Genomic DNA, 26864 nt, shown 5'->3' on the forward strand with positions numbered 1-26864 from the left:
GCCAGGGAAATGGGTTTGAATTTTTACTACCTTTGCATGAGCTCTATATTCCCAATTTTTTTTTCAACTCAGAGTGGAGTGAATCAAAAGTTTAAAAAATATATTTTCCTATTTAAAAAATGCCAATCCATAAAGACAAGGTGAACATGGTATTGTGAACTGAAACGGATTGTTGGAGTGCTAAATTCTCTGGAGGAGCAGCTACAGCTATTCTTATAAACAGTTTTATAGTCTTGCCTCACCCCCTGCAGCTGCAGCCAAAGACTAGTGCCTTCACATGAATGTGAATCATGGAAAATTGTGCTAGCAAGGTGCGCTGCCTAGAGCCCTAGAAGTACACTGCTTAAAAAAATAAAGGGAACACTTAAACAACACAATGTAACTCCAAGTCAATCACACTTCTGTGAAATAAAACTGTCCACTTAGGAAGCAACACTGATTGACAATAAATTTCACATGCTGTTGTGCAAATGGAATAGACAAAAGGTGGAAATTATAGGTAATTAGCAAGACACCACCAAAAAAGGAGTGATTCTGCAGGTGGTGACCACAGACCACTTCTCATTTCCTATGCTTCCTGGCTGATGTTTTGGTCACTTTTGAATGCTGGCGGTGCTCTCACTCTAGTGGTAGCATGAGACGGAGTCTACAACCCACACAAGTGGCTCAGGTAGTGCAGTTCATCCAGGATGGCACATCAATGCGAGCTGTGGCAAAAAGGTTTGCTGTGTCTGTCAGCGTAGTGTCCAGAGCATGGAGGCGCTACCAGGAGACAGGCCAGTACATCAGGAGACGTGGAGGAGGAACTGAGAAGTGGTCTGTGGTCACCACCTGCAGAATCACTACTTTTTTGGGGTGTCTTGCTAATTGCCTATAATTCCCACCTTTTGTCTATTCCATTTGCACAACAGCATGTGAAATTTTTTGTCAATCAGTGTTGCTTCCTAAGTGGACAGTTTGATTTCACAGAAGTGTGATTGACTTGGAGTTACATTGTGTTGTTTAAGTGTTCCCTTTATTTTTTTGAGCAGTGTATATCACTACCAGTCTCCTTACAAAAAAGCTTTGTTTTGTTCTGTGTGTGAGGCTTCCGGAAGCTATTATTCCCAGAATGAGACATCAGGTCAATATGGGGCAGAAATGGGAATTTACCCTGGTCACCAGTGGATAATAGTAAAAGATACAAGGCAACAAACCAAAACGGACAAAGGCCTATAAACTGACTACGACTATAGTCTTAATAAAATGGATCTTTGTTATTACAGCCCACAGGTGCCCACCCAACCCCCATTTATAAAAATACAAAACTATTATAAAAATAACATTTCACCCCCACACTCTCCCCCAGCTTAGCCCTGCCCCACGAAAGCTCCTTGCCCCACCCTTCTCCAAACATGGAGTGGCTGTGAGTGAAAGGGGGCTGGTTCTGTCTCTACTGTACTCACTGTGTCTGTGTGAGGATGGCTGCAGCTAAAAAAAACTCAGGGAACCCAGTGTGAAACAGAGCACAGACCTCCACAGACCCTCTACTCACTGCTGCCGTACTGCAGTCATCCTACCTGATCTGACCAGCTCCCATCCTGCAGACTGGACACCATCACAGGAGCAGGACAAGAGCAGGAGTCTAAGTGGAACTTAACCTGAACAACACTTGAAACTGTCTTATTTTTTCCTCTGCCTCTCTTGCTCCCTCTGATTCTCTCTTTCTCTCACGTTCATCTTTCCCAATCCTGAACGCTGAGCTGAGTATATTGGAGACCTGAGCCTGCAGCACTGTATTGTGAGTATGTGCAGGATCAAGTTACAATGATACAGGTTATGGGTCTCAGTCAATGGTGGACTTTTGCACCTCTGTGTTGGTGTGCAGATTTTCATGTGAGACAAGTTTCTACCTGAACACAAGCTGAATTTGCTGTTCTGGCTGTCTCTATCTCTCTCTCTCTCTCTCTCTCTCTCTCTCTCTCAGAGGAGGAGAACAGGTGGTGATGTCCCCTTCTCTGTACTGGTTCTTGCTGCTCTGTAGACTCCACAGTCTCTGGGCTCAGGATGACTATGATGAGAGAACCGTGGACAGGAGAGCCAAGAACAAACTACTGACAACCAACGTCATACCCAAGAATGGCCAATGTAAGAGTCCCGAAAATATTTATTCGTTTGAAAGGAGAGACACAGAAAAGCTTTTCTGAGACATAGTTAGTGTTGGCTAGAATTGATAGGATATCTTCACTTCTGAAAATACTACATAGGTAAAGCATCCATCACCGAAAATCAAATTTTAAAGAGTCATTGGCAAATGATGGGATCCACTTAAAAATGATTATATCTCACAGCCAGGCTTAGAAACCCATCCATCTCAGTGGCAACCATTCTGTTCCTTGAACGTTTTCTTCTCTCAAGAGCTGGGTATCCCCGGGCACTTTCTTTCTGACACGTTTCTTTGAACATAAATATGATTTATTCACAGTTTATATTGGATATGTGCCCTCGCTCCTTGAAAAATATTGTAGGTTAGGATGCCTTGTGTGATTCGTTTCTTCTAGAGCCTTTTAGATATCAGACAGGAATCAGGAACATCAGTTCACAGTTCAAGTCATGGCGCCCCTCCAAGCTTCACTTCCACCTTGATAAATAAATAATATCAGATCTTTTCTGGGTTCAATCTTCTCTCGGAGTCATTAAGGTTCAGTATCTCAGAATTTAAGCTTCTGACTTTGGTCTAGCCTAACCTTCAGAGTTGTGGTCAGTTGCTGGCCAATGTTGGTCTTGAGCTGGATGTGAGAAAGTACCTAGTTTGACCCAGGTCTGATCTCCTGTTTTGAAATGGTAGTGACCCCTAGCTCTGTGAACCACTTACGTAATGTAGCTAGCTAATGTTGTACCTGGTACGTACATGGTGATTGAACTGATGAATGATCCTTCTTTGGTGTTAGCGGTGGACATGAGAAAGCACCCAGTTTTACCCATATCGGATCTGCTGCTTTGAAATGGGGTTGACCCCAGCTTTGCCCTCTGCCAACCAAAGACTGACAAATTAGCAGTAGCTAGCTACGTCTTGTGTAATGTGCATGGTACATGATAAATTAACAATTGGTTAACACTTTTCATGTTCTTAGCACTTTTGAATGATGACTGTGGCCTGGAGCTGGCCTTCCTGGTGGACAGCTCAGAGAGCGCCAAGGACAACCACGCCCAGGAGAAGAGGTTTGCCACAGATGTGGTTGAACGCCTGCAGGGAGTCAATCTCCAGACGGGCCGGGCTCTCAGCTCGCGAGCCGCCCTCCTGCAATTCAGCAGCCATGTGATCATCGAGCAGACCTTCAAGCAGTGGCGCGGACTGGCCAACTTCAAGGCTCGCATCGCACCGATCGGATACATCGGCCACGGCACCTACACCACCTATGCCATCACCAACCTGACCAAGATCTACATGGAGGAGTCAGAGCCAGGGAGCATCAGGGTGGCCATACTGCTAACGGACGGCATCTCCCACCCCAGGAACCCAGACATCTTCTCCGCCGTGATCGATGCCAAAAACCAGGGCGTGAAGTTCTTCATGGTGGGCATCACGCCCGCGGCCAATGACATCTCTAACGTGGCACAGCTCCGCCAGCTGGCTAGCTCCCCAGCCAATCGCTACCTCCATAACCTTCAGGACAGGGGCATCGTGAACAAGGTCATCAAAGAGATCGTAAGAGCAACGTCATCACGTTTCGTCATCTGGTTTAGGTTGTGGTTCGTTGAGATGTAAATTCAGTCCACATTTTTCAGGTGTCTAGACAAAAAAAGGTCTCTGTAGTTTGCTGTATGTGTCTTATGGCTGTATAACTGCTTATGGTAGGGCATTTTAAATCTGTGTGGACTCCTCCCTCTTGGGAATTGGCATTCACCCTCGGAATGACAAATCAGGTTTTGTCAAAACAGGGCGCCCTCTGGGCCATAGTTTGCTAATCACTCTTTGGATATTACCATGTATACAACAAGCTGGGCCTTGAAAACGGTTTGAGAAGAAATGGATGCAAATATATTTGGATTACACAATATTATGTAGGCTTACTCATGTCAAGACTTGCATGCTTTATCTTTGCCGGTTGAAGAGGACTCATGTATATTTAGTGTTTAAGCATCTCCTAACAGTCTAGGACTAAGAATATTTGATGCTTTTTGGGGGCATCCTGTGTGGTTTCAACTCGCTGCACCTGCTAAGGTTGTCATAGTTCCTGGTGATTTGGTCCCCTCTGTCATCACAAACACAGTACCTTTATATTCCTGCTGTTATCGCTCTAGCACCTTGTTTAGTCTTCACCTGACATGGGGAAATGCAGACATCAATATTTTTGACTGTGGCCCCTGGCTGGTGTTTCTGAGGCATTTTGTTGGAAACCATTCTGGTGTTTCAAACTATTTTAACCACATTCTTTTTTAACTGAAACCTCAGGTATAAGTAGTCATGGAAATTAACCCTTTGATGTCTGTCCAATAAGACTAATTAGGGAATGAAACAGTACAGTAGGTCTAGGGACACAATATGAGTTCAGGACCTGTTTAACTATAACATTGGTTCTATGTTAAAACTCTTTGTGGAAAACTGCTGTGTGCAGTAGGAAGGAAGCTCAGCAAGATCACGCATGGCTGAATAGCTCAACGAGTCTCACGCACACCACTCGACTTCTCAACCAATTGTTGACGAAGGTGTTCGACATAACACAATCAAGAAAATCGGGTCATCAAATCCACATTAACCAGCAGCATTTGCATTAGCTATGCGCTCTACTGCTAGATCCATATAGACTGGTTCGAGTTGCGTTCGGGTACCCAATAGCACCCAGTCAACACAGCGGCTTCATCCTGTTTCAGGCAGCATCTGTATGTCATAAGGCTGTCTGTCCCATTAGCTTGTCTTTTTATCTCTTGTATGCTTCCGTCTCCGGCGGGATCAGCTCCAATCCTCTCACTGTAAAAATAACAGACCTTCTGTGGCGGCTTCAAGTGCTTCTCTGCGAGCGGAAATATACTTTGGATGCTCCGAGACGTTATGTTGACCATTGCATGTGGTTTGTGTTTGTTTCTGTTGAATTTCGACCATTCCCCCTCCATATAGAATGTGGCTGGCTTTCATGTCCAGACCAAAAAAAACTATGTTTGGAGAAAAACAGGTTTTGGGCAACAGGATCATTCTTCGACCAGTTTTTTTTTAGGATTAGGCCTCCAGCTGACAGGATCAGGTGCTGGAGGTTGTAGTAGACTTGTACAGTGAGATGGAGGCAGAGATTGAGATGGACTAAGAACTAGTCACACAGCTGAGTTTAGAGAGCCCTGGGAAAACTTGTCACTCCTGTAATGAACACGATGGGAGACAGAGAGCTGGTTTCAAGCGCAGAGCGCAGCAGATGTTTATTTGTAAAGGACCACAGGAGGTGGCAGGTAGCTGGGTCCAGCGGCAGGCAGAAGGTCATACACAGGGGGTCCTAACAGGCAACAGTACAGGCAGGGAAAAGGATAGTAACCTCGTCCGGGAGATCAGGCAATTGGTTGATAACAGGAAATCCGATAGGCTAAAGTACAGGCAGGGAATAGGCAAAAGGCAAAGTGGGCTGGAAAGGGAGTTGCGTTCAAGGGATATACGTGTTTGAGAGTGTGAGTTGAAAGCAGACCTTACAACTCCAGCCTAAACTCTCCTGAAATGAACAACTTGAACAGGTTAGATGCCCAACCCCATATCACTGGGATAATCCAAAATGCACCTAAACAGGTATTTCATCAATCAACATTAAAATAACCAGTCCACAAAGCATTCCGCGGTGGTATAGCCTACACGTCGGGGATACAATGTAACTTTAAACTCTAATAAACGTTGTTAAACGTTAAAGCTAGGCTGCTTGTGTTTAATTTTCTGTATAACAGTATGAGAGCTGTATAAAAGTAGGAATCTGATTGAAATCGCAAGCAACATGAATAAACATAAGCAAACATTAGCAATCCGTGTTTGTCGCCAAAATTTAGGGAAAAGAACCACTGGGCAAAAGTTGGTTGAATCAAAGTTGTTTCCACATCATTTCAACAATAAAATTCAATGTGATGACGTTGAATTAACATGGAAAACTGATTGGATTTGCAAAAACGTCATCAACGTGAGGGACTTGCATTTTTTACACCCAACTTTTAACCTAAATTCAATGACATGGTGACAGTTTTTGTCGATTTCACGTTGAATTCACGTTAGTTGACACCTCAACCAAATTTAAATCAAAACTAGACGTTGAACTAATGTCTGCGCCGAGTGGGAGAGGAATGTCCTGACTTTGTTCAACAGTCACTGTCTCGCCATGAGATACTGTATGTGTAGAATAAATATGAAGCGCACTAAATTTTGACCAATTCTTTGTTTTTCTCATTTCACAGACAGAGTTGGCTGATGAGGGGGTAAGTCCTAGTTATCTAGGCCTACTAATCTTGATATACTGCAGCCTTTTCACACATTAGTCAATGAACTCCCCTCTTTAGGAGTCTGAACCCCTGTCTGACCCCCTATGTTGTGTCCCTGTGGTTTAAGTGTCCTCTGGCCCTGAAGTGTGCGTGTGACAAGGGAGAGAGGGGACCCATTGGCCTCCAGGTAAGTTTCTGAACATGACCAACATCACCCTCAAGCTCCCCTCGACATCAATACATTGAGATCACAGCCCCCTTTCGAACTGAACATCCTGTAGTAGGCGATTACTTAAAAACTGAAGGACAGTACAGTACCAACACACAAAGCCTGCCTTGATGCTTACACGTGAGATAATTGAGGGGCTTTGGTATGCTTTAGTGATTTGTGTGGTTAGAGGCGATTCGTATCTGCTTCCCTGAAGCAGTGATAGTGTGGCAAATGCTTAACATTCCTGCTTCACTTTATGATTAGCAAGCTGGGACAGATATCGTCTTGGGAAAATCTGCAGAATTCTGCTGTTATAGGTTACATAAAAAAGTATGTTTCCGGTTGATCTAATAAGGATGCATTTGTTTTTTTGGAGTCAAAGGCAGTCACGATATCCACATAAGTAAATACAGTTGAAGTCGGAAGTTTACATACACCTTAGCCAAATACATTTAAACTCATTTTTCCTGATAATTAATCAGAGTAAAAAGTCCCTGTCTTAGGTCAGTTAGGATCACCACTTTATTTTAAGAATGTGAAATGTCAGAATAATAGTAGAGTGAATCATTTATTTCAGCTTTTATTTCTTTCATCACATTCACAGTGGGTCAGAAGTTTACATACACTCAATTAGTATTTGGTGGCATTGCCTTTAAATTGTTTAACTTGGGACAAACTTTTTGGGTAGCCTTCCACAAGCTTCCCACAATAAGTTGGGTGAATTTTGGCCCATTTCTCCCGACAGAGCTGGTGTAACTGAGTCAGGTTTGTAGGCCTCCTTGCTCGCACACGCTTTTTCAGTTCTGCCCACAAATTTTCTATAGGATTGAGGTCAGGCCTTTGTGATTGCCACTGCTATACCTTGACTTTGTTGTCCTTAAGCCATTTTGCCACAACTTTGGAAGTATGCTTGCGGTCATTGTCCATTTGGAAGACCCATTTGCGACCAAGTTTTAACTTCCTGACTGATGTCTTGAGATGTTGCTTCAATATATCCACATAATTTTCCTCCCTCATGATGCCATCTATTTTGTGATGTGCACCAGTCCCTCCTGCAGCAAAGCACCCCCACAACATGATGCTGCCACCCCCGTGTTTCACGGTTGGGATGGTGTTCTTCGGCTTGCAAGCATCCCCCTTTTTCCTCCAAACATAACGATGGTCATTATGGCCCAACAGTTCTATTTTTGTTTCATCAGACCAGAGGACATTACTCAGAAAAGTACGATCTTTGTCCCCATGTGCAGTTGCAAACCGTAGTCTGGCATTCTATTGGCGGTTTTGGAGCAGTGGCTTCTTCCTTGCTGAGCGGCCTTTCAGGTTATGTCGATATAGGACTCGTTTTTCTGTGGATATAGATACTTTTGTACCTGTTTCCTCCAGCATCTTCACAAGGTCCTTTGCTGTTGTTCTGGGATTGATTTGCACTTTTCGCACCAAAGTCTGTTCATCTCTAGGAGACAGAACGCGTCTCCTTCCTGAGCAGTATGATGGCTGTGTGGTCCCATGGTGTTTATACTTGCGTACTATTGTTTGTACAGATGGACGTGGTACCTTCAGGCATTTGGAAATTGCTCCCAAAGATGAACCAGACTTGTGGAGGTATACATTTTTTTTCTGAGGTCTTGGCTGATTTCTTTTGATTTCCCCATGATGCCAAGCAAAGAGGCACTGAGTTTGAAGGTAGGCCTTGAAATACATCAACAGTTACACCTCCAATTTACTCAAATTATGTCAAATAGCCTATCAGAAGCTTCTAAAGCCATGACATCATTTTCTGGAATTTTCCAAGCTGTTTAAAGGCACAGTCAACTTGGTGTATGTAAACTTCTGACCCACTGGAATTGTGATGCAGTGAATTATAAGTGAAATACTCTGTCTGTAATCAATTGTTGGAAAAATGAATTGTGTCATGCACAAAGTAGGTGTCCTAACTGACTTGCCAAAACTATAGTTTGTTAACAGGAAATGTGTGGAGTGGTTGAAAAACGAGTTTAAATAACTCCAACCTAAGTGTATGTAAACTTCTGACTTCAACTGTAGGTCATTGTAGTCTTTCACCTAACTGACAATTTCTACTGTAGACTGTTCCCTTGGTGACCAGACATTGTAGAATATTACAGTCTAGAGGGTCAAAACCAGGAATCCTCACTGGATGTACATTTATGTACTTTAATATTAGGGCCTGTGCACAGTAATCACTGCCATTATCCTATAACAGACCCAAAAAGCAGTTTGTCAAACCAGAAGCAGCTGCCACACACTGATCAGATGCTGTTGAGGAGTACACCACAAATCGTATTTTTCTCTCCATACCATGCTGATGTGATTTCCCTTCCCTCCACAGGGCAAGAAGGGGAATTCTGGAGATGATGGGAACCCAGGTGTTAAAGGATCGAAGGTATTGGTGATTTGCTTTGCCTGTGTGTGTCTTCCTCCAGTTAGTCTGTCATTCTGTTTTCAAAACCTTAATTCTCTCTTTCTTACAGGGTGAGAGCGGGCTCAGTGGACTTCCTGGTCGAGATGGGGAAGAGGTCAGTACAGAGGGCATACCCTAAACACCTGCTGTTATATTATTAGATATGTGTACACAGCTATTGGCACAGACTTCAACAACTCAGTATTGCTAACTATAAAGACAAGGATTCTGTTTTATGGTCTGTGACAATGTTTTGATCACTGTCTCCTTGCTAACCAAGATTGTGTTGTTTCTACTCAGGGCAAGCCGGGCTACAAAGGAGAGCAGGTAGAGTATTAATCTCCAGATTAATATCCCTCTGGGCTTCCAAGTATTTAGTAAATATGACACAATGTACCTACCTTGTTTTTCTTGTAGGGGGAGAGAGGAGAATGTGGCACACCTGGAATCAAAGGAGACAGGGTACAGTGTATTTTTCTTTTGTTTTGTCATCAAATGTTTTTTTTAATCCCACCCTTACCAAGGACCTAAGGCAGGGGTGTAAAACATATGGCATGCGGGCTGGATCCGGCCCACGAGGGGGGCCAATCCCGACTTTGGGTGGTTTGAGTAATTTAAAAAAATAAAAACAAAATTAACTAAATGAGTTTGACACCCATGACCTAAGGGACCATTGGGTAAAAGTGTCTTCTTTAGCTCCCTAAATGCGAGCAACAGTGTATTTTTGTTTCATGGTATTTTATGTGTTTAGCTTTAGTGTCACTACATATCACTATGTTTATACTTTAGTCAACCTTTAGTGTTGCTGGCTAGTTTTTGTTTGTCTGGGCTATGATGTTGCACTGATGAATGCAGACAGTGTGAAACCCATACTACCATGTGTCGACTGTGCCTCCTATGTTTGTTTGTCATGTTTTGACATGAACTGATTGACCCCCTCCCTCTCTAGGGGCCTGAGGGGCCAGTTGGCATCAGGGGAAACAGAGGGCTACAGGTAAGCCTCTGTTCTAGAATCCTCTGTGTCGGCCATCTTTGTTAAGACTGTCACAAGCTAGGTAGTTTCAATGGTTAGTCACTGACAGACCCAAGTAAAAAATGTCCTTCAAACTGTCCTCTAAGTTTCAAATTCAATTGTGTTTGTATACCTGTCAATTTGTAGACTACTTTATTCTGTCTTCTCACAGGGGTTACCTGGTCCAAATGGCGATGCCGGGCCTGAGGGTCTCATAGGGAAAAAAGTGAGTTTTATTTCATAAAACCCAATACCTTTTCATTAACAGAGTGTCATTCACAGAAAGCCAGTAGTTAGAGGAACCACATCTGCCCTTAGGATGGAAGAGAAAGCAACTACTGTGTGACTGACTGACTGATCTGTCTTACATGTCTATTCACTAAGTCAGTGCCAGAATTTCCCCCACTCCTTAGTTTCAACCCATTGATCAAAGGTAACCTTCTATCTCAAATCCATACAGATAACTAGATTATAGTTTATTGGCTGGACTACATCAATTATGTCTGGGTGTATGGAATCTGGTTTGGATCAGGTCTTTGGTTTCTTGGGTTCATGGTTGAAGAAAATTGGCAGTACGACACCAAGTCCAGACCGTAACCAGAAAAAGTCCCATTCAAGGCCATGATAGTAATTTTGTCAAATCACCACCATAATAAGAGTATTTCTGTGTTCATATTTCAGAACAACATACGGATTCTTTAGACAAACAGAATAGTGAAAAAATAAATGCTGAGAGAAAATAGAGCCACTCTACAACTTATTACAGCGGGGAAAAATGGGACTTCTATGACTTCAAAGAAGGGCTAAGGATTTATAAAATAATTATTATAATAATTATAATTATATTATGCTTTTCAATGATGTTCTGATTCAATCTCTCCAGTTTTTGTTGGAAAGGAAAGGGTTAACACTGAAGTGAAAAAAAGATCCAATCAGGATTTTTCTTTTGCTGGTCTCTGGGGGGGATCAATCTAGCTAGCTAAATCAGCCATAGGCTAGGCCATCAGAAGCAAGCTAGAAGGCTTTTACCATTCAACTGTATTAGGGCAATATTTTGGAATGACTGTGGAATTAACCAATCGCATTTTGACTTAATGGGTGGGACCGTTTTTACAAAAGCCTATGGAAACTTCTCGGAGGCTAACAGTTCACTATGCAATAGCGAGCTGTAGTTTTTCCATGGTCTAGTTAGCTTTTGTTGTAGGCTAGTTTGCAGCAGCAGCAGGAGTTGTTGTCGAAGAGGATGTTATTACTAATTTGTTAGCTTCCCCCTTTTCAAGAATAACTTCAACAATAAGTTAAGTTTCAAATGATCATCATCTGGTGAGTGGAATTGTGTTTATTTTATTGCAGCGCGCTTGCGGTTGTTAGCCATCTATTTGATAATAACTTATGTGTATGAAACTTTGTTGCATTTTAACTTTAGGTGACCAGTTACTTTGTGTGCTAAACTTTAAATGTTTTTTTTTCTTCTATGGGAAGTAAGGAAATGCCTAATGGTTGTGTTTTAGTATTCTTATGATTGGGACCTACTGGCTTATTATGCCCAAGTGAATGGACTACTTATCCTTTAACATCATGCTGTGTGTGACTGTTGTCTTTCCATCGGCCCTATGCAGTGGTGTAGTGGTGTGCCTGGAGAAGCGGGTATACTCTAATTTTGCCAAAAAGTTCCCAAACAGTATGAAGGAAAGGCACCCGGTGTGAAACATTTAAAAATGTTATCCTATGTTTTTAATGAGTTTTCCTATAGATTTTTCAGCTTTTTACTCTCAAAATCACACTTAACATTTTTGTATTTTTCCTATACCAAAACAATATGTTCAAGTCCACAATAATGCTTAAACCAGATCAATCTGATTGGGTGGACCTGGCCAGTAGCGGTGCGTAGGCAAAATCACTGAGGAAGCCAAGCCAGTAAAAAATAATTACAACCTATGTTTTGATATTTGCGTTGTTTGCTCCCTAACCCATTCATTCATACGCCACGAGATATATAATAAGGCCGTGACAACAAAAAGACAAGTCACACAGTGGCGGCATAAATTCAACTACACATAGGCTTGTTTCATCACAAAACCGGAGAACAACATCTGTCTGGTGAAGTCCAGAAAGCTATTATTGCATATCAACAGTTACAGTTGAAGTCGGAAGTTTACATACACTTAGGTTGGAGTCATTAAAACTTGTTCTTCAACCACTCCACAAATTTCTTGTTTAACAAACTATAGTTTTGGCAAGTCAGTTAGGACATCTACTTCGTGCATGACACAAGTAATTTTTCCAAAAATTGTTTACAGACAGATTATTTCACTGTATCACAATTCTAGTGGGTCAGAAGTTTACATACACCAAGTTGACTGTGCCTTTAAACAGCTTGGAAAATTCCAGAAAATGATGTCATGGCTTTTGAAGCTTCTGATAGGCTAATTGACATCATTTGAGTAAATTGGAGGTGTACCTGTGGATGTATTTCAAGGCCTACCTTCAAACTCAGTGCCTCTTTGCTTGACATCATGGGAAAATCAAAAGAAATCAGCCAAGACCTCAGAAAAAAAATTGTAGTCCTCCACAAGTCTGGTTCATCTTTGGGAGCAATTTCCAAATACCTGAAGGTATCACGTTCATCTGTACAAACAATAGTACGCAAGTATAAACACCATGGGACCACGCAGCCGTCATACCGCTCAGGAAGGAGAAGCGTTCTGTCTCCTAGAGATGAATGTACTTTGGTGCGAAAAGTGCAAATCAATCCCAGAACAACAGCAAAGGACCTTGTGAAGATGCTGGAGGAAACAGTTACAAAAGTAATATATATTACCACAGTAAAACGAGTCCTATATCGACATAACCTGAAAGGCCGCTCAGCAAGGAAGAAGCCACTGCTCCAAAACCGCCAATAGAATGCCAGACTACGGTTTGCACCTGCACATGGGGACAAAGATCGTACTTTTCTGAGAAATGTCCTCTGGTCTGATGAAACAAAAATAGAACTGTTTGGCCATAATGACCGTTGTAATGTTTGGAGGAAAAAGGGGGAGGCTTGCAAGCCAAAGAACACCATCCCAACCGTGAAGCATGGGGGTGGCAGCATCATGTTGTGGGGGTGCTTTGCTGCAGGAGGGACTGGTGCACATCACAAAATAGCAGCATCATGTTGTGGGGGTGCTTTGCTGCAGGAGGAACTGGTGCACTTCACAAAATAGATGGCATCATGAGGGAGGAAAATTATGTGGATATATTGAAGCAACATCTCAAGACATCAGTCAGGAAGTTAAAACTTGGTCGCAAATGGGTCTTCCAAATGGACAATGACCCCAAGCATACTTCCAAAGTTGTGGCAAAATGGCTTAAGGACAACAAAGTCAAGGTATAGGAGTGGCCATCACAAAGCCCTGACCTCAACCCTATAGAAGATTTGTGGGCAGAACTGAAAAAGCGTGTGCGAGCAAGGAGGCCTACAAACCTGACTCAGTTACACCAGCTCTGTCAGGAGGAGTGGGCCAAAATTCACCCAATTTATTGCTGGAAGCTTGTGGAAAGCTACCTGAAACGTTTGACCCAAGTTAAACAATTTAAAGGCAATGCTACCAAATACTAATTGAGTGTATGTAAACTTCTGACCCACTGGGAATGTTATGAAAGAAATAAAAGCTGAAATAAATAATTCACTCCACTATTATTCTAACATTTCACATTCTTAAGATAAAGTGGCGATCCTAACTGACCTAAGACAGGGAATTTTTACAAAGATTAAATGTCAGGAACTGTGAAACTGAGTTTAAATGTATTTGGCTAAGGTGTATGTAAACTTCCGACTTCAACTTGCAGCATGGTCAAGCAAGTTAATGTTTTCAGCAGTTTACTAAACAGCTACTGATTTAGAATCATGGAGTTACAGCAAGTCAGCACAAAGACTACAGCAGCACTGCCTCTGCTATTCCAGCACCATTTCAACTTAAACATTTAAACATCATCAAATCAACAAGGCTATACAGTATATGCTTAGTTTAATATACTGAAAACAAACGTAAAAATACCAAAAACAATTTAGTCCAATCAATGTTGCTAAATATCATGTGGCTGTCCCTGGTTCTGATTTCTGTGTGTGTGTGCGAGCGTGTGCAAGTAATACTTTTTGTTGTTGCATTCACACTAGTTGAATGCCAATGTCTTCCTCCTCTCTTTCATGTTGGCAAAACGGTCAATGGCTCTGTCATACAGTGCACTTTTAGCTTTTGTTGTCATATGCTACCTAGCTAAAATGCTTGCTAGCCTGACCTCGTTGCATGGGCAACAATGAACCAGCTAAATTATCTAGCTAGCTAGTTAACATGAGCCTACTAGGCTACATCTAGTCTACATATTGAACTTTAATCATCTCAGGCCAGTGGCACAACATATTAATTTATGGTTAGATCAGAATCACCGTCATAATCATTGGCCTGTACAGACAATTAATTCAATACCACAAGTCCAAATCCCCATCTCCATCCATGGTTTGCCAAAGGGCCGATTTAGCAATCTAGCTACTGCAGGACATCAACACAAGCAGACCAGAAACAGACATGTTTTTCTGAAAATGGCGATTGCAAATGAAGTGATTTGATTGGTCTGAAGCTAAATCCAAACTGGCCTCTTTTTAGGGAGGCATTTTGCTGCACCGGGACAACCCACAGTTGAGCTCAGCTCAGCGCTTGTTGGATAATTTTTTATTTTTTTTTATTTATCAAGGGAGTCCAAACGCTTGCTAGCATCAATCAAATGGTATGGCGGCAACATGTTATACTCTTTTGGTCTTGACAGAATCATATACATGGGCTACACATACTGAGATGGAGGGGCGCTGTTTCCCTCACTCGGATGATTTCTCCGGTGAGATTCAGCCACTTGTGAATTGACGTAAAATTATGAAAACACAGAGAGAGACGAAAGATGCATGATTTTATCATTTAAATGTTTTTATTGGTCATATTTGGGCTTGGCATATATGATTAAACACCACTGCGCCTGGCAGGTCCTGGCTCCCCAGCGGGTGGGACTGCGTCCACCCATGCCTACGCCCCTGATGCTAACAGCACATGATGACAATTGCGCATCACAAATAGCCTACTAACCAACACTTCGGACCAAACTTTTTCAATACCTGGTTTGCATACCCAACGTTGCCTTAGTTAGCATTTACCGGTAGATATCATAAGTTGAAATGTCTTTCCTACCCTACCGGCTACCGATGTCATTCTTCTGTGAGCTGTTCCATGGGACAACTAGTTAATAAGAGCTTCTTGCTCTTGCTGCCTGCAGATGATATTCCGCTGAAACCATGCTGTGTGCGGCGCGCATGTGCATATATTTCACGTGCTTTGCGATTGTGTTGACTACTTTGTGTATGATTTCTCTATTGTACAACATAATTGAAAAGTCGTATACCTCTACTACACTACTTTGGTACGCATCAGTGGGGATTAAGAAGTGCGTATACGCAATGCCCACTGAAGAAAAAAAAAGTGGCTTGTACGGCTTATACAGTACCTGCGTATACCCTCCACTACACCACTGGCCCTTCGTGTTTTACAAAAAGTGCACTCTCTTACATGAGTGCGCTGGTATTATGGTTGCTGTACATTCAGAATCACGAACCTGTCACACTGGCCTGGGTCCAATAGGTTTGCGACTGCACAAAAATGTCTATAATAGATATAAAGACTATTTAGGATATGAACGATTCAAGAAAGGACTGTATATATTTGGCCCGTTGAAGTGGTTTTATGGCTGACTGAATGGAAGATGATAATTCTACGTTTTTCTTTTTACTCTGAGTCAAGACCGAGTACACATGTGTCCAACACCGAGACAAGACCGAGATACTCAATATGTGGTCTTACAACACTGGTATCGGTCCCACTGAGTAGACTGACTAGCTCTGGTCCAGGGTGTTCCGTGCGGTTTGCTGATGCTGAGCCAATCAGCAAGCCGCATGTCACGCCCTGGACCAGAGCTACTGACAGACAAATTTAAGTGGGGCCCAAAAGCAGACGGCATTAACCAAGTATGTGTGCATTCATGTTTTGAATGGATACATTACTTGCTAAGTATCATCAGTCATTGCATGAACGCCACAGACCTGTTGAGGGATTATAATCATGTTATTATCTTGTCAGTTTGTTTTTCAAACTTCTCTCAGCAACACTACTGCCAAGTCTGACATATGCCCACACTCACAGTCAAGCATTCAGAGGCTTAATTCAGAGGCTTAATGTTTTGGGGAAAAAATCATGTTGCTTGTTTGACTGTCATCCAAGATCAAATGAATGGCAGACTAATGTCTGACATTTAGCTTCGGACCACATGTTGGAAAGAGAACAGTATGTAGACTAGCCTACGCACTGAGATATCTCTGCTGTCTTCTCACACTGTTCTCGTTATTGTAGAAAAGCATGTTGATTTACTTCTATTATAATGCCATACGTCATTATTGGAACAGTGAAACACGTTTTCTTCTTTTGGCTCTATACTCCAAAAGTTTGGATTTGAAATCAAACAATGACTACGAGGTTAGAGTGCAGACTGTCAGCTTTACATTTATGGTATCTTCACCCATATCGGGTGAACCGTTTCGAAATTACAGCACTTTTTGTACATAGTCCCCCAATTTTAGAGGAGCAAAAGTATTGGGACAATTTCACTTATGTGTATTAAAGTAGTAAAATGTTAAGTATTTGGTCCCATATTCATAGCATACAATGATTACATCAAGCTTGTGACTCTACAAACTTGTTGGATGCATTTGCTATTTGTTTTGGTTGTTTCAGATTATTTTGTGCCCAATAGAAATTAATGATAAATGTATTGTGTCATATTGGAGTCACTTTTATTGTAATTTAAGAATAGAATATGTTTCTAAACACTCCTACATTAATGTGGATGCTACCATGATTACGGATCATCCTGAGTGAATCATCAATAATGATGAGTGAGAAAGACGCACAAATATCATACCCCCAAGACATGCTAACCTCTCACCATAACGATAACAGGGAAGGTTAGCATTTTTGGGGGGGTATGATATTTGTGTGTCTAACTTTCTCATGGGGGGAGAGACTATATAGAAAAAGTGCTGTAAATTCTAAACAGTTCACCCGATATGGATCAAAATACCTTCAAATTAAAGCTGACAATGCACTTTTACCTTATAGTCATTGTTTCATTTAAAATCCAAACTTTTGGAGCATAGCGACATAAGAGGAAAACATGATTCGCTCTCCCAATAATTACGGAGGGCACTGTGTTTGAATAATGTCTTTTACCAATAGTGATTTGAATTCTCAAGGAGTTTCAGAACACCTAGTGCTAGCCTGAACCCCTGGTAGAATTTGATTGATGGAAGATGTGTGCGGGGAAAAAAGTTAAGGTTTGAGGTCTGTGTGTGTGTTGTGCTGTGTGTGTGTATTGGTTTATGTGGTGAGGTAATGGTTGGGTTAGTGATGGTGGTGTGAGTTTAAAGACAAGAGGAATTCAATGGAAATTACGTCACCTCGTTCAAAGAGTTCTGCTCTTGTTGGCCTATAGTGGAGGAGAAGGAGGGAGAGAGACAGATTTATGAATTGTTGTTGTGCCAGGCACATTTCAATATGATTTTCCTGTATACTGAATTGGGTGTGTGTCTGTTCCTGCATGGTTACGTGTGTGTTTTGTAGGGTGAGCGGGGACTTTCTGGGCCACCTGGAATCCAAGGAGAAACTGGGATTGGACTTCCTGGACACAAGGTATCACTCCATCACCCCATTGTTTTGAAAAATGAGGTAATTACATTTTCCCCCCAACCACCTGTTGTATCTCACTTCGCGGGTGTTCAACTCTCTCTGCAGGGTGATGTGGGGTTCCAGGGGCGACTGGGGCCTCCTGGACCACCTGGCTTAGGGGAACCTGGACTACCGGTGAGTTAGCGCGACCACAATGTACGCATGCATTTATGAATACTCATAAATGACTCAGTGAAATGGGTGTTCATGTAGCTATGTATGGAGTCTATGGTTATTCAAGTCTGTTGATTTGTTTGTTTGTGTTTCACAGGGGCCTCAAGGGCCACAGGGCGTCCAAGGAGAGAAGGGTCCTATAGGAGAAGGCTTTGCCGGGCCAAAGGTATGACTGAGCATCTGCAGAGATGTGTCCCGGTCTGGGCTCCAGATCTGTCGCTGTAAAACCAGGAACATCACACGGATGATGGTTATAGGAGAAGACACAGCGCCATAAACGTCCATCTGAATTACACCTCTATTTGGTATCACAGTGTCACGTGCAATGGATCTATCGATCAGTGATTTCTTGTTCTACTAAGGAGCAACTTCGAGCATGCAGGTAGGCGAAGTTCAGAGTCTAAAAGGACATCAGGTGAACCCATACAGGCCCTGGGCTGGGAAACCCCCAGAAGCTATCCAGAACCCCTGTAGAACATGAAAGGAGTGAGTCACTCAAACGATACCAGAAGGAAGGAATGAGTCCATCTGCTTTTCACTGGGTTGCTCAGGCACACATGGGCTACATCTGCCCAAACCAGACCTCTCTCTTTCTCCCTGCTCTAACATATCCTCTGAACTCAAGTGTTACCAGGATACGGCTATGCTATTTCCATTGCAGTGCGTGTCTTGCCTTCATAAAGATATTATGTTATACTGTAGCCTACGCCCTTGTTGCGACTTGTAAGAGAATGGTCGTAAAAGCATCAATGCAAACATGCCATTCCTTTAGAAAGAGATCTGTGTTACGGTATTGACAGTATTATATAGATTTATATGGCCTACTTAGCGACAAGGATAACATTACGCTTCCAGTGGCAGGTGAGGTAACACAGATCAACAATTGTTTTGATCATTCCTGAACGGTCTGGGTAAACAACGCTTGATTACGTTTTGGGAACGCACTTAAGTAACATCATGCCAAATGTAATGTCTGTTTGGCGAAGTCGCAACTTCGGCTCATAATAGTCCAGTCAACTGACTGAAGAGACGTATCCTTTATTGCATTATTCCATTGAAACCTCAGTCCACTCAAAGATCCTACCATTAGAGATATTTATCTGGCAGTTTACCCTGGAGAGAGTGACGGTGTGAGTTTCCACCAGTCATCTAGAAGCTTCTACTATTAGAGATGGCCTCAAGGCTTTTACTCCTGCATTGAGACTGACCCCAGACACACAGCTCTGGTTATGAGCAGCAGTGCTCTGTTGCTAGTCACAAGTTCTGACAAGTTCCAGAACTGAAGAGTTTTTAAAAAAAAATTTTTTTTTTTTGCTGCTACCCTTGTCATCAGCACCTGCTGGGGTGAAGAAATTGAAGATTATGGGGGATTAATGTGTACATTTTATCTAAGCTCCGTTGCAGGTATGTTCTGTTTCTGGTTTGTCCTCAGGTATTGCTAATGCTAATGATGTAGCTGCAGAGTGTATTCTCCCTAGACCTGAGGTAACCTCTGAGGAATGGATATGTTTTGCACACATACACAGCTCTCACTCTCTCTCTCTCTCTCTCTCTCTCTCTCTCTCTCTCTCTCTCTCTCTCTCTCTCTCTCTCTCTCTCTCTCTCTCTCGGCTTCAACTTTGATTATTGTGTAATTTACTTCAGTTTTTTTTCTTTTTGTCGGAGCGTAACTCTTGCAGTAATTAAGTACAAAGAACCTTCAACGACATTCAGCTGGTCGCTGTGGTTTCCATCTCCACCAGTGCTGATCAACTCTCGCTCGGTGCCAAACCCCTTTGCTGAAAAAATGAGAGTAACACTAAACATGTCCTCCGGCATCTCAACAACCCGCCTCGACCGTGTGGTCTCCCTGGAACGTTCCTTGGAGGTCCAGAGTGGATGCATGCGAGGCTGGGAAGCTGTTTGAAGAAGTTTCCAGCACCCCTATCACGTTCCTGTTTAGCCTTCCTGTCTCTCATGCAGGAACAGACATAGTAAACGGACGTCCGTTGTCACCTTGCGAACCACCCTCGGCGTGGCACATAGATAGACGTTAACACAAATTACAACGGAATGCTTGAACCTTTTGCCAAGGCGGAAGGAAAAACTCAGGAACAATGGAACATTATGAACATTATTAAACTAGCAGCCTTGTGGTTTTTCGTTAGCGGGATCATGATTGTTTTCCCATCAATTAATAACTATCTGTGTTGCGGTTAGCTTTCTTAGGGCAGAATCCTAATTTGAAATCTAAATCTCTCATTGACATCAGTAGATGAAATTCTGAGTTATGGGCACAGATCTCAAATTGGGATTCTGCCTTCACTGTATGGCTGGTGTGAGTTTCTCTCTCTGGTGAGAGAGTGAGTGAGAGAGACGGAAGACTTGAAGAGAATTGTAAAGAGCTGTGTTTGTCTCCGCAGGGGGACCGGGGCCTGGAGGGGCCGAGGGGACCCAGAGGACAGCCCGGCACTGGACTGAAAGGAGACAAGGTACAGTATAGACTGTAAATAAACTAAATCTGGGTGAATGGCCTTCACACAAACACGCAGTGTTCCCCAGGAACACATAAAGAGCCTTGGGTAGGGAGTGGCCAGAAGCACTGGCATCTAGGTCTCATTCAGACTGAGGTTATATATGAGGCCTCTATTGAATCTGTGTGGTGATGAATCACACAGGGGTCAAGGCCTGGACGATGTGCTGAAAGAAAGTTTATGGGTGAAGTAAAGGCTGATGTAAAGGGTGCATCTCAATTGTCTAAAGTGGCCTCCTCTCCTTGTCTCTTTGCCTTCATTGAAACTGGTGTTAAAGATCTGGACAGGTGGACAAAGTCCTGGTTCAGAAGGATTCTTGTCTTTTGCTTTCACCTAGTCTGTGTTTTCAGATAAAGGGGAGGAGACAAGGAGAGATCTACTTAACGCTATTGAGATGCAGCCTCATTCTACCTGAATAACATTTGTACTGTCAGAAATAGAATCACGGTCCCACACTGATTATGGGATATGAATTGATGACATTTATAAACTGGGTGGTTCGAGCCCGGAATGCTGATTGGCTGACAGCCGTGGTATGTCAGACCCTACACCACGGGTATGACAAAACAGTTATTTTTACTGGTCTAATTACGTTGGTAAACAGTTTATACTAGCAATAAGGCACCTCGGGGGTTTGTGGTTTATCGCCAATATACGACGGCTAAGGGCAGTGTCCAGGCACTCCGTGTTGTGTTGTGCAGAAGAACAGCCCTTAGCCGTGGTATATTGGCCATATACCACACCCCCTCGGCCCTTATTGCTTAAATATACCATTATGAATGAACCATTATGAATGAACACTTATAGAATTCCGGTAGCTGATGATAATTAAAATGGTGTTTGTTCTTGGCCCGATTAGTCTTGGCAAGGTTAGCTTTGTGGTGAAATTTATTCTTGGGATATTGGCAGTGCTTTCATCATATTTTTATCACATCCAGACGAGCTTCAATGCCATACAACTCTCCTTCCGTGGCCTCCAACTGCTCTTAAATACAAGTAAAACTAAATGCATGCTCTTCAACCGATCGCTGCCTGCACCTGCCCGTTCTGACTTAGAATATGTGGACAACTACAAATACCTAGGTGTCTGGTTAGACTGTAAACTCTCCTTCCAGACTCACATCAAACATCTCCAATCCAAAGTTAAATCTAGAATTGGCTTCCTATTTCACAACAAAGCATCCTTCACTCATGCTGCCAAAAATACCCTCGTAAAACTGACCATCCTACCGATCCTCGACTTCGGTGATGTCGTCTATAAAATAGCCTCCAACACTACTCAACAAACTGGATGCAGTCTATCACAGTGCCATCTGTTTTGTCACCTAAGCCCCTTATACTACCCACCACTGCGACCTGTACGCTCTCATTGGCTGGCCCTTGCTTCATACTCGTTGCCAAACCCACTGGCTCCAGGTCATCTACAAGACCCTGCTAGGTAAAGTCCCCACTTATCTCAGCTCGCTGGTCACCATAGCAGCATCCACCTGTAGCACGCGCTTCAGCAGGTATATCGCTCTGGTCACCCCCAAAACCAATTCTTCCTTTGGCCGCCTCTCCTTCCAGTTCTCTGCTGCCAATGACTGGAACGAACTACAAAAATCTCTGAAACTGGAAACACTTATCTCCCTCACTAGATTTAAGCACCAGCTGTCAGAGCAGCTCACAGATTACTGCACCTGTATATAGCCCATCTATAACTTAGCCCAAACAACTACCGCTTCCCCTACTGTATTTATTTATTTATTTTGCACCTTTGCACCCCATTATTTAATTTCTACTTTGCACATTCTTCCAATGCAAATCTACCATTCCAGTGTTTTACTTGCTATATTGTATTTACTTCGCCACCATGGCCTTTTTTTGCCTTTACCTCCCTTATCTCACATCATTTGCTCACATTGTATATAGCCTTATTTTTCTACTGTATTATGTTTGTTATGTTTTACTCCATGTGTAACTCTGTGTTGTTGTATGTGTCGAACTGCTTTGCTTTATCTTGGCCAGGTCGCAATTGTAAATGAGAACTTGTTCTCAACTTGCCTACCTGGTTGAAATAAAGGTGAAATAAAAAAATTAATATGAGGCCAATCCTTCAGCAAGAATGCTGCTAACGGTTTGGGTGAATGTTGCAGTTAGCTAACATTCTGTGTTTACGCAATGTAACTTTATAACAGCTCTGTTGACACTATAACGTGAATCATGCTGGCATTTTATAGATGAGGCATGCATGTATTACTGGGTCGTTGGCTCTGGAGTTTGTTTACTTTATTGCCTATCAAAATAGTCAATTGTGTGAACATTCTCATTATTTAATAGCAAGGGGACTAGCAGGAGGATTTTTAACACAGTAATTGTGTTATGTTGACTACTTTCCCTTCATTTAATAACAGTTAATGAAAGGGAGATTATCCAAACCAATGTATATAAATGTATATGTACTTTTTGTATATTTATTTCATTCACTTTTCCTGTAACACATCCTCGAGCTGGTGTTGGTGTAATTATAGCTATGATGCCAACAACGACTCTCTTTGTGACCCTCAGGGTGGCTTTGGCCCTCCAGGTTTTCCAGGGCCTGTCGGCCTGCCAGGCCTGGGCATTCAGGGGGAGAAGGTACGTAGGCCCACCTATTCATTATTACAGGTTTCACCAAGTATCACCCATACATCAATCACCGTATTCTTATCGGCAGACTCAACAGCCTTGGTTTCTCAAATGACCGCCTCGCCTGGTTCACCAACTACTTCTCAGATAGAGTTCAGTGTGTCAAATCGGGGGCCTGTAGTCCGGACCTCTGGCAGTCTCTATGGGGGTACCACAGGGTTCAATTCTCGGGCCGACTCTTTTCTCTGTATATATCAACGATGTCGTTCTTGCTGCGGGTGATTCCCTGATCCACCTCTACGCAGACGACACCATTCTGTATACACCTGGCCCTTCTTTGGACACTGTGTTAACAAACCTCCAAACGAGCATCAATGCCATACAACACTCCTTCCGTGGCCTCCAACTGCTCTTAAACGCTAGTAAAACAAAATGCATGCTTTTCAACCAATCACTGCCCGCACCCGCCCGCCCGACTAGCATCACTTCTCTGGAAGGTTCTGACATAGAATATGTGGACAAATACAAATACCTAGGTATCTGGCTAGACTGTAAACTCTCCTTCCAGACTCATATTAAACATCTACAATCCAAAATTAAATCTAAAATCGGCTTCCTATTTCACAACAAAGCCTCCTTCACTCACACCGCCAAACATACCCTCATAAAACGGACTATCTTACCGATCCTCGACTTCGGCGATATCATTTACAAAATTGCCTCCAACACTCTACTCAGCAAACTGAATGTAGTATATCACAGTGCCGTCCGTTTTGTCACCAAAGCCCCATATACCACCCACCACTGCGACCTGTATGCTCTCGGCGGCTGGCCATTGCTACATATTCGTCGCCAGAACCACTGGCTCCAGGTCATCTATAAATCTTTGCTAGGTAAAGCTCCGCCTTATCTCAGCTCACTGGTCACGATAACAACACCCACCCATAGCATGCGCTCCAGCAGGTATATCTCATTACATAGCCCATCTGTAAATAGCCCATCCAATCTACCTACCTCATCCCCATATTGTTTTTATATACTTTTTTGCTCTTTTGCACACCAGTATTTCTACTTGCACATCATCATCTGCACATCTATCACTCCAATGTTAATTTGCTAAATTGTAATTACTTCGCTACTATGGCCTATTTATTGCTTACCACCTCACGCCATTTGCACACACTGTATATAGACTTTTTTTCCATTGTGTTATTGACTGTACGTTTGTTTATTCCATGTGTAACTCTGTGTTGTTGTTTGTGTCACACTGCTTTGCTTTATCTTGGCCAGGTCGCAGTTGTAAATGAGAACTTGTTCTCAACTGGCCTACCTGGTTAAATAAAGGTGAAATAAAAATAAAACAGTTTATGGATTACTGCCCTAATGTGACTGCCCTGCGCTTCCTGTCCTACCAGGGTATAGAGGGGCCTCGGGGTCCACCAGGGGGCAGGGGCCCACAAGGAGATGGATATCCAGGGCCCAAGGTCTGTGTTTGAATGCTTCTTCCTTGACTTTACATTTGGATCAATTGTGGTTATGGCATGTTTAGGCTATCGCTAATGCTAATGACTGCGTATGGGTGCTCCTCTCATCCACAGGGTGACCAGGGCTTACCAGGGGAGCTTGGTTCAACAGGAGAGAGAGGGGCTGGCGAACCTGGGGCTAAGGTGAGTCCTCTAATGGAAATGCAATGTGTAGTTTGTCCTCTGTGTGGTGTTACATTTGGAAATGTAGTCGATGTGATGTGAGACAGACAACCAACGATCTCTCTTCAGGGTGAGCCAGGAGCGTCAGGATTGGCTGGTTTTCCTGGCCTCCCAGGAGAGGATGGGGCCCCGGGACAGAAGGTATTTCACCTTCTGCCATCTCTCCGGTACCATAGGTTGATACTGTACCTCTTTGAATGTGACCATTGAATTCATATGCTTTGCTTGTGTGTCTGTTTGTGTTTGTCTATATAGGGTGAACCCGGTTTTGGTGGTCTGAGGGGACCAGAGGGAGCTGCGGGGATTGGCACCCAGGGTGAGAAGGTAAGAAGATTCCCAGGTTTTTCTCCTCACATCGCTGCTTCAAGATTTTCATCTTCATTAATCTGGACAGCTGTGGTATTCTGAGGTTGCTTTTCTGTGCTGTTTTTTTGACGAATGATGTCTCTCGCCATAGGGAGACCAGGGACAGAGGGGCATTCGGGGCTTGGGTGGGCCTCCTGGAATCGCTGGGCCCTCTGGCGCAAAGGTGAAGACATTGTCCTCAATTATCATCAGTCAGCACTCTGTACTGTAGTGTAATGTGGTCACACTGCGATCTTTGACTTCGAACCTCTGACCTCTTCTAGGGGGAGCCTGGGACACCAGGTCGACTGGGTATGCCAGGACTTCCAGGGCGGGGAATCATAGGACCTAAGGTAACAGCCCTCTGTCCCAAAATGCCTACAATTCACCATGTAGATGAGGTTTATGCCATATCATAACCATATTGTAACTCTGTCTGTCTCAGGGCGATCTTGGCCCACCTGGTCCATCTGGACCATTAGGAGAGACGGGCTACGGACTGCCTGGTCCTAAGGTGAGACACACTATGCCACACTACTAGAATAATAGGGAATAATTCATAGGATTTACTTTTTTATCGGAATAATCAGCATAATTAATTGATTTACTGATATTTCTTTATTTGAATCTTGATGTACTTTTATTTAATCACATAAACTTTTAGGGTGATCGTGGAGGTCCTGGTCCGTCTGGTCCATTTGGGCCCAAAGGCGATGGTTATCCTGGCCCTACGGTGAGCAATACTGCTGATTATTCATGTGTTGCTATTGTATGAGTTGTACCAGTGTTGACTCTAGTGTTTACCTGTGGTTTGTAGGGAGCTCCTGGTCTACCGGGGCTTCCTGGTGAACCAGGCCTGGAGGGGCTGGGCATCCCTGGACCAAAGGTAAAGATATGGTTCTGTGTGAGAGTGTCGGATCTGGGTTATTTTGGATAGTGACAACAGCCCTGGGTGAACCGAAGACCTCAATTAGCAGAGGACATCATGATAGCTGTGTGTTTTCTCCCATTTAGGGCGATATTGGCTTCAGGGGCTTGCCAGGTTTAGCAGGCCCCCCAGGCGAGGGGCTACAAGGTCTACCGGTATGTATTGTAGTCTGACATGAAGAAGCTAACCTGCTAAACAGTTGGCAAAGAATCAATCCTAGATCTGATGCGAAACCCATTTAGCCTTGTTCAGCGCCATCATAAACCCACTGACTCATGGTGATTGATACTAGTATTACCTCATGCTGGCAGACTCCACATTTCAGATCCATCTTGTACATGTGAACACCTATCCCCAGGGACCTTGTATTCAAAGGCTGTGATAATCAGCGTTTCATTCTCACAGGACATATATCATTTTCACACACTTCCAAGAACGTGTGAATATATCCCAACATAAGGGTCTAATGAGAACCATTGGGGCCAGGGTGCCTATAACCAACGCAATACCCAGAGCCTGCAGTCTAGCTTATAATATTACATCCAGGTTTCTCTTCAGGCTTTTCATCTTCTGTAGCCCCAGAAGCCCTAGGGAGCGGGCAGACCTGGGGGTTGAGGTAGCCCTGTCCGTCACATCAGTAGGTCTGGTCTCATACACTAAGCTTGCTTATATGTGTCAGACTATGAACAGTAAAGCCAGAGACACTCAAGCTGTGACGTTACCT

The 26864-nt window shown here is 43.2% G+C and overlaps 1 protein-coding gene across 1 annotated transcript in view; it reads left to right on the top strand.

The window, feature by feature from the left end:
* The first annotated feature begins 1972 nt into the window (after positions 1 to 1972).
* The window catches only part of LOC129859683 (collagen alpha-1(XXVIII) chain-like), a 28862-nt gene continuing 3970 nt past the window's right edge, over positions 1973 to 26864 (top strand). Inside the window, exons 1-25 of the mRNA XM_055929746.1 lie at positions 1973 to 2127; positions 3114 to 3688; positions 6400 to 6420; positions 6551 to 6610; positions 8982 to 9035; positions 9124 to 9168; positions 9354 to 9380; positions 9471 to 9515; positions 10003 to 10047; positions 10238 to 10291; positions 17763 to 17831; positions 17934 to 18002; positions 18139 to 18207; positions 20444 to 20512; positions 23102 to 23170; positions 24577 to 24645; positions 24760 to 24828; positions 24937 to 25008; positions 25123 to 25191; positions 25325 to 25396; positions 25497 to 25565; positions 25658 to 25726; positions 25877 to 25945; positions 26030 to 26098; positions 26227 to 26295. Of these exons, the coding sequence (XP_055785721.1) occupies positions 1986 to 2127; positions 3114 to 3688; positions 6400 to 6420; positions 6551 to 6610; positions 8982 to 9035; positions 9124 to 9168; positions 9354 to 9380; positions 9471 to 9515; positions 10003 to 10047; positions 10238 to 10291; positions 17763 to 17831; positions 17934 to 18002; positions 18139 to 18207; positions 20444 to 20512; positions 23102 to 23170; positions 24577 to 24645; positions 24760 to 24828; positions 24937 to 25008; positions 25123 to 25191; positions 25325 to 25396; positions 25497 to 25565; positions 25658 to 25726; positions 25877 to 25945; positions 26030 to 26098; positions 26227 to 26295 (2109 nt within the window). The 5' untranslated portion in view covers positions 1973 to 1985. The remainder of the gene's footprint in view (positions 2128 to 3113; positions 3689 to 6399; positions 6421 to 6550; positions 6611 to 8981; positions 9036 to 9123; positions 9169 to 9353; positions 9381 to 9470; positions 9516 to 10002; positions 10048 to 10237; positions 10292 to 17762; positions 17832 to 17933; positions 18003 to 18138; positions 18208 to 20443; positions 20513 to 23101; positions 23171 to 24576; positions 24646 to 24759; positions 24829 to 24936; positions 25009 to 25122; positions 25192 to 25324; positions 25397 to 25496; positions 25566 to 25657; positions 25727 to 25876; positions 25946 to 26029; positions 26099 to 26226; positions 26296 to 26864) is intronic.

This window comes from Salvelinus fontinalis, chromosome 7, assembly GCF_029448725.1.
Source record: "Salvelinus fontinalis isolate EN_2023a chromosome 7, ASM2944872v1, whole genome shotgun sequence".
Classification (NCBI taxonomy): Eukaryota; Metazoa; Chordata; class Actinopteri; order Salmoniformes; family Salmonidae; genus Salvelinus; species Salvelinus fontinalis.